This window comes from Moesziomyces antarcticus (assembly GCF_000747765.1).
Source record: "Moesziomyces antarcticus DNA, scaffold: scaffold_v10012, strain JCM 10317, whole genome shotgun sequence".
In the NCBI taxonomy this organism is placed as follows: Eukaryota; Fungi; Basidiomycota; class Ustilaginomycetes; order Ustilaginales; family Ustilaginaceae; genus Moesziomyces; species Moesziomyces antarcticus.
In genome coordinates this window covers 520,743-535,640 of record NW_014638998.1, presented here as the reverse complement: position 1 = coordinate 535,640, position 14,898 = coordinate 520,743, and the positions used below count along the sequence as shown (strand labels likewise).

General features: G+C 59.4%; 4 protein-coding genes across 4 annotated transcripts; all 4 read right to left on the bottom strand.

Moving 5' to 3' along the window:
• Nucleotides 1-6: 6 nt before the first annotated feature.
• PAN0_012c4587 (mitochondrial carrier) lies at nucleotides 7-999 on the bottom strand (the record flags this gene model as incomplete). The annotated part of the gene is made up of 1 exon (XM_014800124.1): nucleotides 7-999. One exon carries the CDS (start codon nucleotides 997-999, stop codon nucleotides 7-9), a length of 993 nt encoding a protein of 330 aa, XP_014655610.1.
• Nucleotides 1,000-1,406: 407 nt separating this feature from the next.
• On the bottom strand, nucleotides 1,407-3,953 carry PAN0_012c4586 (uncharacterized protein; the record flags this gene model as incomplete). The annotated part of the gene is made up of 1 exon (XM_014800123.1): nucleotides 1,407-3,953. One exon carries the CDS (start codon nucleotides 3,951-3,953, stop codon nucleotides 1,407-1,409), a length of 2,547 nt encoding a protein of 848 aa, XP_014655609.1.
• A 1,793-nt stretch (nucleotides 3,954-5,746) lies between these two features.
• PAN0_012c4585 (guanine nucleotide-binding protein subunit alpha-3) lies at nucleotides 5,747-10,072 on the bottom strand (the record flags this gene model as incomplete). The annotated part of the gene is made up of 9 exons (XM_014800122.1): nucleotides 5,747-6,838; nucleotides 7,000-7,083; nucleotides 7,141-7,527; nucleotides 7,680-7,929; nucleotides 8,135-8,331; nucleotides 9,079-9,219; nucleotides 9,372-9,470; nucleotides 9,524-9,614; nucleotides 9,732-10,072. 9 exons carry the CDS (start codon nucleotides 10,070-10,072, stop codon nucleotides 5,747-5,749), a joined length of 2,682 nt encoding a protein of 893 aa, XP_014655608.1.
• Nucleotides 10,073-10,740: 668 nt separating this feature from the next.
• PAN0_012c4584 (uncharacterized protein) lies at nucleotides 10,741-14,742 on the bottom strand (the record flags this gene model as incomplete). The annotated part of the gene is made up of 1 exon (XM_014800121.1): nucleotides 10,741-14,742. One exon carries the CDS (start codon nucleotides 14,740-14,742, stop codon nucleotides 10,741-10,743), a length of 4,002 nt encoding a protein of 1,333 aa, XP_014655607.1.
• Between the last annotated feature and the right edge of the window lie 156 nt (nucleotides 14,743-14,898).

Below are 14,898 nucleotides of genomic sequence, written 5' to 3'. Positions count from 1 at the left end.
ACGGGATCAAGGCTTTTCGAGAGCGTCTTTGACGAGTTCAAAAGTGGTGAACGTGGCTGCGGCGGCGGGGATTGCGCGGAGGAGGGTGGGAGAGAGACCGACCGTGAATGCGCGCACGCCCTCTGCAGCGTAAATCTCCTTGGCACTTTGCGAGATGTACCTGAACACCAGAGGACCGCCGAGACCTTTTTGCAGCGGGGTGTTTGACAACTGGATGCGGGACTTGAGGACGTCGAGGGGATAGCAAGCGAGCCAGTTGCAAATGCCGCCGCACGAACCCGAGACCATCAAAGCCCAGACTGGCAGCGTTGTGCCATTTGCCGTTGTTGACGCGGGGAGATTCTTGCGGAGGGAGGCTTTTGCCATTTCGAAGCCGGTGTAGAATCCAGCGTAGGCGGGCATTTCGCGCAACACTGTGACCCAGAATCCACGCATCACGCCCGATCGCATGCCGTACTTGGTATACACCTCCCGTGCCACCTGCGACAGCTTCTGCGGTGCATTCTTTGACGAGCTTATTTGGGCCTGCATTCGGATCTTGAACAGCTCCACCGGTGCCGAAAGAATGGAGTTGATCCCGCCGGCAATCGCACCTGCTCCAGCAATCTGAGCGGTTGACAGGTTCTGCGTGTGGGGGGAGATCCACCGCTTGGCAGACTGAAACGCCGTAAACAGCAACGCATTCTGTGCTGCAATACCCAGCAACGGCGAAGCCATTCCTTTGTAGAGCGCAAGTAGGCCTTCGTTACGAACAGTCTGCAGGAGAACATCCATCGGCCCTCGGTACACGCCCGGTGCAGCGATTTGCGATCGCACTTTAACCGTGTCTAGAGGCTGACCCACTACGACCTGGGCTGCTCCAGCCAGAGAGCCCGCCACCAGGTCTACGGTCGGAAGCGCAAATTCGGGCCATGGCTCGTCTGTCGTGACACCCGTCATGTCTGCGTCGTCAAGAAGTAGGGGTGTTGGTAGTGGTTTGGAAGAAGTCAAGAACCCCATGACATCGCGGCTATGTACCGATTCCAAATTGCTCCACCTGCTCAAGCACGTCATCCAACCGCGACATTCCAATTTCACGCATCAATCCCAGCCCTCAACCCGGCCCACGTCCGTTTCCCGAGCCATCACCACCCCCACTTTTGCGAGTCTCGGTCGTTTCCAGTAGCAATGATACAAAGGCGAGTCTAAATTGTCCGCAAGATGAAATACAATGGATCCAAGAAAGTCGCTTGAAGCGCAATAAACATGGAGAAAGCAGCGATGAAGGCTGCAAGGAGCAAGAAACTAGCGATTCCATGAGGGACAGTGGGTATCTGGCATCGGCCTGCCAAGGTCGTGACCGAGCGCAGTGGCGAGCCTAGGAGAAAGACGGAAGCGAAAGCAGAGAAAGAGAAAGCGGCGGCTGCTCAGTGGGCCCAGAACGCCGACTCATCATCATTCTCGTCGACCAGATCAGCCGCATGCACTTCAGCGGGCCGGTTTCCAGCCTCGGAGATGTCGACCGAGTCGAGGGCACGCACGTGCTGTCGCGCTCGCGTGCCCTGCTGCCCGCCATACGACTGGCTGTACGACTGGGCCGCTTGCTCGTACAGCGGTCGCTGATGCGATCCCGTCGAGGGATGAATGGTGTCGTACTGAGGTGGAAGCTCCATCACCCGTCCCTCGCGCAGGTTGATCAGCTCGTCGCCGTTATCATTGTCGTCCAGCAGAAGACCAGCGTCAGAATGACGAACGATGCGCGTCGACGGGTCCGAGCCCACCAGCCTGCCATCACGCTGCTCGCCCGAAAGATCGGCCCATCCCTGCGTGCGTGCGCCAGCGACATTGCGCACCGAGTTCATGCGCGTGGTGTTGCTGGCCAGCAAGTCGTGGTAGGCAGCTTGCGATGCGGCGTCCGGACGGTAGGTGGGCCCAGCACCGACGCGCGTCGACTTGGAAGAAGCTCCATCCGCGCTCGTGGAACGCGAGACCGACGGCGGACTGCCGGTCCGGCTTTGTAGATAGCTCGGCGTCTGTGGGTCGTCCGAGTAGAAGCCAAAAGTGCGTGGGATGGAATCGGTAGGAGACCATGCTTCGCGTGAGCTGTTGGACAGCGTTCCAGACGTCGGCGATCGTGCATGATGGCCGCCACGCGAAGACACATGTGCGTCGGCGGCAGCACTTCCCGCATCCATGAGTGCATAGTCGCCCGTGTGTGCGGGCTGATGAGCGCCAGTCTGCTGTGCTCCTGTGGCGATATGGAAATGATCAAAGGCGCTCGATGTCCAACTTCGCAACGACGCACGTGTCGAGGGCGCGTGCCCGAGAGGCCGCGACGACAGGGAGACCGGATCGTAATTGCTCACTCCGGACAGGCTGGCTCGATCTGCAGCGTTGCGGGTGTTGGTGCTGGCCTGTCGAGTGACCGAGCGGCCAAAGACGCCGGGAGCAATGGGCATGTTGGGGTCGGCGTTGAAGGGGACCGAAGGATCGGAGTTTGGCAGGTCCCAGGCCTTGATGTTGTGCTTTCGCTTCTGACGACGGCGGTAGCAGAACCAACCGAGCGCGACGCCCATCAAGCCAAAGGTGGCGAAGACGACGATCATGACGACAAGAAAGCCAACCGAAGAGAGTCCGCCGCCTCCTTTGCCGTGGACGGTGCGACCGTTCTTGATGGTCTCGATGACGGTCACGGTGGCGACGATGCCGCCACTCGTGGTGAGAGATGCGAGCGTCGATGTGGCGTCGGGGAAGACCGAGGCGGGAGGAGCGGTCGAGGCGGGAGCAAAGACACGATGCTGATAGTTGGCTTGCGCGATGCATGAGTCGGTGTAGTACTCGTTGAGGGCAACGATGTTGAGCTTGGAGACACCCCCGCTGCCGCCAACGGCTCGGCTATCGCCCAGGGTCATGACGAACCGAGTGCCACCCTGCATGGCTACCTCCCAGGACATGTTTGAACTGGTCAGACTGGGCGCGGGCACGTAGATTGGCGGTGCCAATTCGGGGAGGAAGACGGCGGTGACAGGGGGAGCGTAGCTGCCGTCCCAGAAGATGCTGTAGTCTTGGCACATGGAGGCGGCTCCCTGGGTATAGAAGAAGAAGGAGCCGGCGTAGTCGAAGGGTGCGCATGTTGCACCGGTGGGGGCGCTGTTGACCTGGACAAATGCGGAAGAGTTTGCCATGAGACCGGACGCGTCTGTGACGGTGACGATCAGCGAAGGGTTCTTGGTGGGGCCGGTGAAGGAGGGGACGGGATACTGGTAGAGCCATAGGTCCTTGGAGGCGTCGTCGTAGGTGGCAGGCAGGCTGACGGTGACAGGCCAGTAGTCTTCGATGCTAATCATGACGGTGTAGGGAGGGGTGCCTCTGCTGGGGTCAAAGGTGATGTTCATGTAGTCGCATTCGACTGGCTGTGCCACTTGGACATCGACGTTGTGATTGGGCGGCGCAGAGGAGGTTGATGCATCGGCGGCCAGCTGCTGGTAATCTCGGTCTGCGGTGGTCGATGCTGGGATGGGCGTGGGTGCAGCTTGACTTGGCTGGGTGTGGAATGCTTGGATCGTGGAAAGCGCAGGTGCAGGTGTCATGGAGGGAAGTGCAGAGCTGGCGACGGATGCACCAATTAGAGCACACAGCGAGACCAAAAGCAGCAAGAAGCTACTGCTGCCGTGCGCGTATGCATGTCGGCGCCTTGTGCGTCGTGACGATGATTGGGCGACAGCCATGGTGATGGAAGCTTCTTGCCGAGAATTGCTGGAGTCCAAAAGGAGCGGTGGTTGCGGGGATGATGGAAGTGTGCGCCGACGAGGACGGGCGACGGGCGGAGCAGGGGCTGACAAGGGTCGAGCGGTATTGGGTTGCGATGATGAGGTCGAGGTGGCGAGAGGGATGAGAGAGCGGCTTGGTGGCTGAGAACGGCTCGAGCTTGCGGCGTGGGTACCACAGCCGCAGCGACAGAGGCGATCGGTCATGCCTGACGCGAGAAGCAGACGTCAAAGGACGAAGGTGGAGAGAGCTGGCTAGCAGCGTATGTTGATAATAGCAATCACAGAAGAAACATGTGCGTGAAGTCCGGGTTCGATGCGCGACAGCAGCCTGTATTTCAGGGCGATAGCAAAGGGATGGTGGGTGGCCAAGGTGGTTGTTGGATCGATAGATGAGGAGTGTGCCTCGATGCTCGTGAAGCGGGCGTCCGAATCCAAAGAGGCGACGAAACGAAGGCCAAGGGTGAGAGCTGGGCCGAGATGGCTATCGGAGTCGAGTCGGACGGCGATCGAGGGGCCTGAAGGAAGGAGCGTTACAAGTAGAGATGGTCTCCGGGGTGATGAAGGGGGGGATGGAGGACTAAGGATCGAGATAGAGAGACGAGGGAGGCAAGCGCGAAGTGGCTCAGGGGCAGCTAGGCAAGGTGAGGCGCAGTCGAGGCGAGGCGAGAGCGGGTACACGAGGGCATGGTGGTGCACGAGAGAAGCATGCATGAGCGAGAGAGGAGCAAGAGAGGAGCAAGAGAGGAGCAAGAGCTTTTTGGGCAGTGGAGCGCGTCGCCGCTGCCGTCTCCTTGATTTGGCCGCTCGGAGGATCTGCAGCCGTTGCGTTGCGGTGCGGCTAAGCTGACTGCGAAAAAAATTAAAACCACAAAAAAAAAGAGCGGCAAGAGGCGGCCGAGCGACACGCGCAGTGTGCAGCGGGGCTTTTGACTGCTGTTGTACCGCACTTGCTCTTTTTTCCCGGTTCGGACTGACAAACGCCAGATGATGCTTCGGTCATCATGGCCATCAAACAGTACGCTTTTGGACTGGCGCATTGGCGAGTGAAAGCATCGATGCTGCTCTTCCGGAAGGTCCGATGGGAAAACGGCGGATTTGGCATCTCCGAGCGCGGATCGACCGAGCGGGCTTCTGGAAGCCAAAAAGCATCTGCGATTCTTTTTTTTACCCTTCGATCCCTGGCCGAGTCTCAGCCGGTGAGAGCCATTGGAAACGCACGTCTCTCAAAAATTCAACACGAGCAGAGGCAGCGAGCGTATTATTGAGGTCTTTGCGCTTCGGATGGTGCATTGCAAGTGTGCAGCTCGCTTAGCACAAGGTGCAGACCCGGTTCGCCAGCAAAGACTCGACGCCTGCCTCTCAACCCCTCAGCCATGCCCGGTCAACTGCGATGCGGCCTTAGTTTGCTGCGCATCACCATAACCGAACTTCAGTCGCGCGAGGAACCCCATCCTACCGCAAGTCGCATCGAGGTTTCCGCTGGAAAAGTCTTGGAGGGTGCTCGCAAACCACCACCTCGGATGGATGTCACGACGCATTCAACACGATGGGATAGAAAGGAGTCAAAGCGTTGTTCGCCTGGGCCTCTATTGTCCATGCGCAACCGAACGCCGAGCCATGCCGCGAGAGCAGTGCCACTTCGTTCTCTTTGCGCTGGACACCCTTGCGAACCCGACACTGACCGCCAACTCACTTGACCCCGACTCTTCCCATACTCCCGCAGCCAGCACGGAACCACTGCCGCCTCAACCTACTCACTCCCTCGACTCCACATTCAGCATCCAAACCACTTCGACATCGGATCGATCCGACTTGCTCACACCACACCGATAGCCAGGCTGATCAAAGAAGGTAGCGTGAATTGCGGATGCGAAAGGATACAAAGGGGTTTCCATTAAAACAAGTGTGCGAAGTGAAAAGAAAGTAGAGAAATGCACCCGTGGCTACTGTCAAAGAGAGACCATGACCAAACCAACGACGGCTGGCCCAACGCATCACTACAAGATGCCACTGTCCTTGAGCGCATTCGTGAGGATGGTCTCCTTGACCGCTGCAAACACCAGTCGGATGTTACTCGTGTCGGTGGCCTGCGTGAGATGCGGATAGATGCTGAGCCGCGCGCGGTTCGTCTGCGTAAACCGCCAGAGAATGTACTTGGCCGCCTTGTTGATGTCCGGTCCGCCACTGTATTCGGGAAAGTACTTGGAGAGCGGCTGCTTGGGGATCTTTTGCTTGAAGATGTCAATCTTGTTGAGAAAGAGGATGATCGAGGTGCGCAGGAACCATCGGCTGTTGACCACCGACTCGAAGAGCACCAGCGACTCGGCCATGCGGTTCTGCCCGCTCTCCTCCAGCAGCACCTGGTCGTACTCGCTCAGCGCCACGCAAAAGATGATCGACGTCACCGCCTCAAAGCAGTGGATCCACTTTTTGCGCTCCGACCGTTGGCCGCCCACGTCAAAGAGGTGTATTGAGAGCTGGCCCATGTTGAAGCGCGTTTCGCTGATGCCCGTCGTCTTGGAACGCGCACGCAGCACGTCGTTCTCGTCCGGCACGTAGTCCGGCTGGCCTATGCGGTTGACATTGTCGAAAAAGTAGGCGGCGCTGTCCATCAGGTAGAATTCGCTGCCGCGCTCCATCACGGCAGGGATGATGGGGTCCTTCCAGAGCGAGTCCACCTTGCGCGCCATGGCATGGTCGAGCGTCGCGCCCGGATCCGCATCCACGCGATACTGCAGGATCGCATCGACGTTTTCGCGATTCTCGGGCATCTCGGGTTCCATCTTGAACTTTCGCAGCGCAAGCACAATCGCTTGCGCAGAGTCGACCAGGTTCTTGATCACGGTGAGTCGATAGAGCAGCAGCTCGTCTTTGGTGTAGCCATTCTGGTGAATGATCTTCATCTGCTTGACGATCGTCGACTTGCCCGACTCGCCCGAGCCGAGGAGGAGGATCTTGCATTCCTTCTTGAACTTGCGGCTGTCCTCTTCGATCTGCTTGTCGATGGCCACGCTGCGGTCCTTGGCCTCCTTCTGGTCGGTGGATGAGAGACAGTTGCCCATCTTGGCGAGTGCTGGCTTCGATCGGCCCTACGGTTACGAAGCGTCAGGGACGGGTGGAGGTGGCACGGATGCGCCCGACAGAGATGGCAGCCAGAAAAGAGGCTCGTCGAGGTGCCACGGTGAAGTGAGCCTCTGCACGGATGGGGAGGCGCAGTCAGATGGCAGGCGCTCCAGTGTGGATCATGTACGAGCGTGGATTCTAGACCGAAGCCGGCGTGTGTGGTTGCACTGGCGGCGACGGCTGCCTTGGACGTGTTAAGGTGTTGCGCGCTCTAGCTCGAGTCGAAGGCGACGAGGAGAGATCTGAGCCGAGACTGTACAGCCCGGACGTCCGGAGAGAGGCTGAGCGTCAGTGAGCGACGGATGGCGGTGCGCTTCGGAAGTGCCGACGGGGGCGGTTCAGACCCGCTGCCAAGTTGCTGTGGTGGGATTGGGCGCAGCGGCTTCGTCGCGCCGGGACGTGTGTCAACGCTGCTAAGGCTGCACGCTGGTGCGTCGTCTGAGCCGATTTCGCCCGAGTGGTAGATCGGAGCGCAGCGGTCGTGCCGTGCCGGGAATGCCGAGGGATCCAAGTGCTTGCGGAACTGAGGGCAGCTCGGCTTGACGGGAGCAGCACCGTGGAAGAGGAGGTATAGGTGCGAGCGTGGTTGCGGTGAGATTCGCCGAAGGTTGCGAGGAATGGTGTAGCGCGCGGGATGGCGTTGTCGTTTGGGTGGCTAGCAGTACACGCGACGATGCGAACAACGAGAGTGGTGCCGACGATGTGTGGTTCCGAGGTGCACGACGAGAGAGACAGAGAAAGACAGGGAGAGAGACAGAAAGAGAGAGAAGGGAAGAGACCAAGAGGCAGAAGGAGGGAGTGACCAACGACGAGGAGAAACGAAGCTAACGAATGTAGACAGTGGGCAGCGGATGAAGGGCTTGACGGGGCTTGGCTTTGAGCTGGATTGAGCCGGCGTCTAGTGGAAGTGGTTAAGATGTTTTCGGCGATCGCAATGCACGAGGGCGAGCCGCCAAAGACAGGAGGAGCAGCGGATGGGCGGCCGAGGCGGCGACAGAGGCAGAGGCAGAGGCAGAGGCAAAGGACAGGCCCGGCACGTTGAACTGCTGTTTCGGATCTGGGCAGGTAAGGGCAGGCAGGTGCGGGCTGGCAGGTGCGGGCGGGCAGGCAGGCAGCAAGGCAGCAGGGCAGGCGGATGCGTCTGTGTAGGGGTCTGCGTGTGTGCGTGTGTGTGTGTGAGAGAGAAAGGGAGATGGCGCGGCTGTGGAGAATGAAAGGCGGGTTGGAGAAAGTCGAGAGGAGCTGCAGAGCGCAGTTGCGACTTGCAGTGCAGTGCAGAGCAGTGCAGTGGAGCTGCAGGACTGCAGTTGGCTGGCAGCTCATCCAGCAGGCTGCTTGGCTTGCTGCTTGGCTCGCTGGCTGCGCCGCCGTAAGCGAGACTGAATTGGGCCTCGAAATTAGCGGATGGTTCGTGCAGAGGCGCACCCAAACAGCGCGTCTGTCTGCTGTCTGCCTTCTGCTGACTTTCGGTAGCAGAAGAGCCGTAGCTTCGCGGAAATGGAAAAAGAAAAAAAAAAAAAATCGCTTTTGTCGTGCTCCGGCTTCGGTCGAAGCTGAATCGACATGGCCTTTGCTGACCCTGAATTGAATAGCCGCCGCACATAACCTCCGCTCTGCCCCTGCACTCTCGGATTCGGGCCTCGCCTGGCGCACATGAATCGGCGTGGCGGTCCATCCATCATCATCTCGCCTCTTCCCCCCACCTGCCAATGTGGAATGAAGTATGATACCGTAGCATGGATGGTGCTGGCGCCATCGTCAACTAATGACAGCATCCGATGGCGCGATCGCAAGGCTTGTGTGGGGCAATCAATGCAGGAGAATCGCACATCCATGCTTTCAATGCAGGGTCGACTGCGAAGAAACCACCGTACTTGCACGATCAGTCGGCTTCATTGTGTTGAGCTCCGTGCCCAATCACCTCCAAGATGCGGTGTCCGAGCGTCAGCCGGGTCGATGGCATACGATAGCTGCTTCATTTCTTCGCACTTCCGCGCCAAGCGCCTTCGCGCCTTCATTGATGGGAATGCGTTCAAGCTTGCGAGCTCAAACGGCGATCAGATCCCGATTCATGAGATTGCCGCGTTGCAGCGCCAACAGGTCGAGCCCGTCTACAACCGCCTTGTTCATCGTGATGCAGCGCCAAGGCAAGATCCTGTCCTTCCTTTCCGGATGGCGCTCAAGGTGGACAGCTTTCACCCCACACCTTTTCTCCTTCTTTTCTTCTGTCGCCTGCCCATTGGTCCAAGCCGAGATGATCTGCGGCCTTATCGCACCGCCGCCTCTCCTCGAGCTGCTCGCCCACCTTGACTTCATCAGCTTCATCGCCCGGGGTCAGCTCGCTTATCTATAATGTATGAAGCTCGGTCAACCATCACATGAGACTATGGCGTCTTTCCCTTCTCAAACGTCCTATCTAACGTGTAGCGGGGCTCGACTCTGCGCTATGAAAAACGTAGCGGCGCCCTCTCAGCCCTGCCTCGCATGATCCTTGTCGACAATGCGGCGCTCCTGTGAAGCCTGGCTGCAGTGACGAAGCGAGGGCGGCGCTGCAAGTCGTCCATCGTTTGCGCGGTGCGGCTTTTGCTCGTGCTTTTCCTGCGACCGTTAGGCGAGTCGAGGGGCGGGCGCCACTGGGCACACAAGCGAACCCGCGAGAATGCATATCGCAGACACCTCGAGCCGAATTGCATGTGCACACGAGACCGATCCGCTCCTTCGTACCTTGGGTCTCCTTCCTCGCTGCGCACGCACGCACACACGCATACATCTCGGCTCCGCTCGGGAGCGTTCGACTGTGCTACGCATGCTGCACTTGCATTCACCGGCAAGCTTGGCTGCTACCAAACAATCGCTCACCCATTCGAGTCGGGGTAAACTGGCGCCCGCGTCTCAGCTCGGTCGGAAGCGAGCCCTTGCCATGCCTCCTCCGCGGACTTGAACACTGCTTGATCAGACAATGCACTTTCTTGCCGGCTGCTTGCTTCTCGGAGACACATTTGGCCGATGACAAGCTGCTTCCTGTGCGGAGCGGGCTCTGCGTTCGAACGCGGATGGGCGGATGAGCGGATCGACACAGCGAACTCGATGCCGAGGCACGCACATTTACCCTGATCCCAATGGCAGGGGTTCAAGGGGGTGCGAATCAGGAACGCTTCGGCATCTGCAACCTGGTCGACAACAGCAAGGGGCGTGGGCATCGTTCCTGGTTCCTGTCCTAGCTTTCCAAATGTTCAACGCGTCTGCACCACGAGCAGTGCAAGCGTCGCTCCGACCATGGCTTTGGGTGCATCTGCCCTGCGACCCAACGGCGCGGAAGCGCAGGTTGTGCACTGGTGCGGAGCACGAATTCACGCGGAGTTGCAAATCATCCGACACGCGAATGGCCGAGATGACACCTGCCTGATACACGACAGGGCTGCCGCGATTCGAGTCGGCCCGGAAGGCTTGCATTCTGGTCAACTTTCGTCGTAAACCTAGCAAAGGGTACAGCTTGACGATGGCAAGCAGCACACCCTCGTAAAAGCTCTTACATTGCCAGAGTCTGAGCGTGTCGAACAGACTACGCATGAGATGGATGTTGATCAGCCATCCGAAAATCGCACCAACGGTCACACGCCTTGCCGTCTCAACTCCGCTTCGCCGAGAGCAACCCCTGCATCCTCGCTCGCCGACCGATTGTTTGTTACCCTTCATCCCCGGCGGATGACTGTAACCAGAGCCTGGATCCTCAACCCTTGCGTGTGTCCAGACCCACTCATATCGGCTGCTTAATTTCCCAACTTCGGTGCAAAGATGCATTCGCGCTTTCCTCGTTGCCTTCGCCGTGGCCATGCATTGATCATTTATTACACTTGCTCGAGGCGCGTTAATCTTGTGCATCAGCTTCCGTCTCGACGAGCTGATAGATGGTGACCAGACCCATCTTCCTGCGTCTCTGCGTCTCTTTGAGCCTGTCCAGCACCAAGAGGGCTGCTGGTGCCGGGAGCGAGCCGAGCAGGTCCGCATGGTGCAACGTGTTTGCGGCAGCACTCTGCTCGTCACCCGAGCCTGTCGCGTCGGCACCCCCGCCATCGCCATGCCCTGCACGCCGTGCGCCGGGCGTCGAAGCACCGCTCCCACTGTAGAATCTCGTCTGCGCCTTTTGACGTGCGACCAGTGCATCTCTGGCCAGCGGTGTCGCCACGCCACTCTTGGCGTCCGCGTCGACGACACTGTCAAAGATGTTGAAAAAGTCCTTCTTGCGCAGCAGCCGGCGTGCGAAAAAGTCGGTGCTCATCAGCTGAACCACGTCCGAATCGCGCACCGAGTAGCCCGTCGTCACGCCCTCGCTTGCCGTTCGCGAGTAGTACGCAAGCGACGACATGGCGTTCGACAGCGCCGTGTACGAGCGCAAGAAGCGCGATTCCTCCTCGCCCTCGTCCGCTCCTTTGCGTCCTCGAGCTCCGTCGCTGTCCCCTTCTTGCGTTCCGGCAGTGCTCGGCCTCGAAGCGCCCTTGGATTGCGACCGCTTCATCGCCGCTTTCGACTTGCTCCGTCCACCGGCAGTCATGTCCGTGGGTGCCCGCGAGGCGGAACGAGAGCCTTGACGCGACACCTGGCGTGACGAGTCGCGCGATTGCGGATACTGATTGAGCGAGCCGCCAAACACCACCAGCTCGTTGTTCGGCCCAAAGCTGGCACCCATCCTCCTGGCTGGCATCTTGAGCTTGATGTGCTCCGCGCCGGATCCAATCGCCGTGCGTGCGGGACGGAATGCCAGTATACCGGTATCCGAGTCCGTGTCGGAGGCTGCCGATCCCTCGGCCCTGCTCGTCGTCGGGTCGGCCTCGGCGTCATCCTCCTCCATCTCGCCCCGTCCACCACGGTCGGTTCCGTCGAGCGACTTGATTGGCTCTCCCGTCAAGAAGCGAGCGCACACTTCCAAGCACGGTGTGCCTGCACGCGCCGCTCTGCTCGACAATCGTGCGAGGCCGCGCAGCAGGTAAGAGCGCGTCTTGACACTGAGGTTGGCGCTTTTCTCCAGGTCGAACTGCGGAGCGCGATGAGGATAGCTTGCCGGAAACTTGATCCGCATCCGCAGAAACGCTGGCTCGTGATCCGCCCAAGGCCCGTACATGGTGAGCACGCACATGCGTTTGTTCAGCTCCACCTTCTCGAAGACGATCCGTGGCAGCTTGCGATTGATGCCGATGATCTCGTCTCCAAGACCTTGTACTGTGAGTCCGGGCTCGCCATCCGTGTCGTCCTCGGTAGACGGTCCTTCCCGGCCGAACCCGACGGCACTTCGCACAGCTTTACCAGCCGCAAGTCCCGACGCAACCTGTCCGCCGTAGTGTTGCTTTTTGCCATCGTCGTCGCCGGCATGATCCTCCGAAGCATTCCGGTCCAGATCCGTCTCGTCTTTTTCGAGCCGCACATTGGCAATCCACTCGATCGGATCCACTGCTGGAGCTGCGGTACGGCCCCTGTCGAGGCGCATCGCTGCGCCAACCGCCTTTTTTGTGGCATTCGGGTCCATTGCTTTGGCCAGCCTACGTCTCTCCTCTTTGCGAGCCGCCTTGTCGCCCTTCTGTGCGCCGTCCCCGTGCCTGCGTGACTTCTTGCCCGCTCCATGCTGCTCCTCTTGTATTGGCAACGGTCGACCCGAAGACCTGCCGGGATTCGGAGGTCTCTGCTTTGACGCCGAGGCCGAGTTGGAAGCAGTTTTGCTACGCAGACTGGCCGGAACTTTGAACGATGATTGTCCTCCGCTGTGTTGGGAAGCGCTGCCTCCTCCGTGTTTGGAGCTTTGATATGACGCTCCGAAACGGCCACCTCCCCCTTCGCCAGCATGCTTTGGCAGTGATCGTGCGAGCTGATGCATCTGCGTAGTTTGGGCGCGAGAAGATCCGCCCGCGAACGCCTGCTGAGCATCCAAACGTCCCCATGACCGGCCGAACGTGTCGTTCGGGCTGCGGGAGAACTGATTGAGGTCGGTAGACAGATCGCCGTGGCTCGAACTGTGGTGCAAGCTCCTCCTTCTAGCCGCTCCAACACTGGTAGCAAACGGCGCCAGCGGGCTTGTCCTGCCATCGCGAACGATATTCTGAAAGCCTGACATGGAGGAGCTGTAGGGCGAAGTTGCCTGAATCTTGCTGCCACTGCCCTTGCCGCTGAGTAGAGCACGTGTGGCATGCTCTGGCGGCAGAATAGACGAGCTGGTGATGTTGCTTCCCGACGCCTGGCTGGCGACCATTGCAGCGTCTTCGCCGCCAACGGGGAGCGCCAGAGGCGGATCGCGGTACGAGATGTCCGGAGCATTCGCCCTCGTGAGTAGCACTCGGATGGGGTTGCCTGGCTTGTGGCCCACTTTGCGCGTCTGTTCGTCGCTAACGGGCCAGAGTCGCAAGGTCTGATCCTTGGACCACGTGATGAGCTGGAATTGACGGTCATCGCTTTCTCGGTCCTGGCCTCCCTTGGCACGGAAGAGATACTCCTTGACGATATCGGTGTGACCGGCAAAGGTTGCTTTAGGCTCTTCGGCGCCGTCCTTTGCCCACATGCTGAGCGTGGTATCGCCGCGCTGCGGCAGCGTCATGACGCCGTTGCCAAAGGGTAGGTGGCGCGCACGCCACACGGGTGTCTTTGTTTCGATGATCGATTCGGCCTCGGTGACCAGCTCCCTCGCGCCGATGGCGGCCTGCGATGTATCCGAAGCCAGGTTCCAGAACTTGACGGTTCGGTCGAGGGAACAGGTGACGAGCCTGTCGAGGCCGAGACTTGTATCTCGGCTCCAATCTATGCCGTAGATCTTGCTCTCGTGCGCTTCGATGGTGGCGAGAGGAAGCGAGCCCTTGCGATCGTCCCAAATGAGCACCTTGTTGTCGCATGTGGAAGCGAGACGGTGCTCGCTGGCACGATTGAACTTGACCTGAGTCGCTGCGGCATTCCAGGCCGAGTATCCCTGCGCAGGTTTTTGACGACCGCCTGCATCTGACCCCCCACTCATACGGAGATCCCAGACCCAGGTCCAGGTATCGATGGAACTGGAAGCTACGATCTCTGGATGGAAAGGCGACCAGTTGATATCGGTGATGGCTCGAGTGTGTGCGTGCAGGACATGCTCGATGGCTGAAGATCTCGAGCTTGCCAGCTGCAGCTGCGAGGGTACTGGTAAAGGTGTTTCGCCGTACGGTGAGCTGGTTGGGATGGCGCCAAATCCACTGCGGGTTCCGCCTGTTACTCCGGAATGGAGGCTATGGCTGTTGTATACGCTCTGGTAGGCGCTGCTGCGTTGGGTGGAGAAATGCGCGTTGGAAGGCATGACGGGACTAGAGCTGCTGTGGATGGAGCCGCGGTGAAGGAGCCTTGTCAGCGGCGCGGCCGCGCGCGGATCGCCGGGCCTGTCGAGATTCCAGATGAGGAGCTTCTGGTTGGAGGTGCTAGCGACCCAATTGCTCCTGGCGGGATGCGGAGACCACTGGATGTCGACGGCTTCCCAAGTAGTCATGTGTGCCAGGAAGCGAGGAGGAGCGAAAGGATCCTCGAGGTCGATGATAAAGAGACCTTTGCGCGCAGCCAGAACTACGTCGCGATTCGCCGGGCTGATGGACATTGAACCGACGGGCTCCATGAATGAGATCTCGCAGGAACGGTAGAAGGTGTTGGAAGCATGACGTTGGGCTAGAATCTGCTTGGCTGGCCTGGCCTGCGTGGAAGGGATGGGGATGGGGGCAGTAGGCCCATTGGACCCATCGATGGACCCTGTGACAGCCAGTTGTGCATCGAGACCATCTTGACCCGCTGGAGGAATGTCGATGATGGACGAAGTAACGCCGGCTGAAATCTCGGTGGATTGCAGCACAGGGCTGCCATTCTTTACTGACATCGTGGTCGCCAGGTGGCGGTCCACCTGGAGCGAAAGACAAGGGGAGGATGCCTGTAATTGAGGTGGATGGTCGTAGCAAGACACGAACGGTTGTTCAGCAACGACGTCAAGTGCCGATCATTATGACCACCGAGCTTGAACAGACGCCTCGGATGG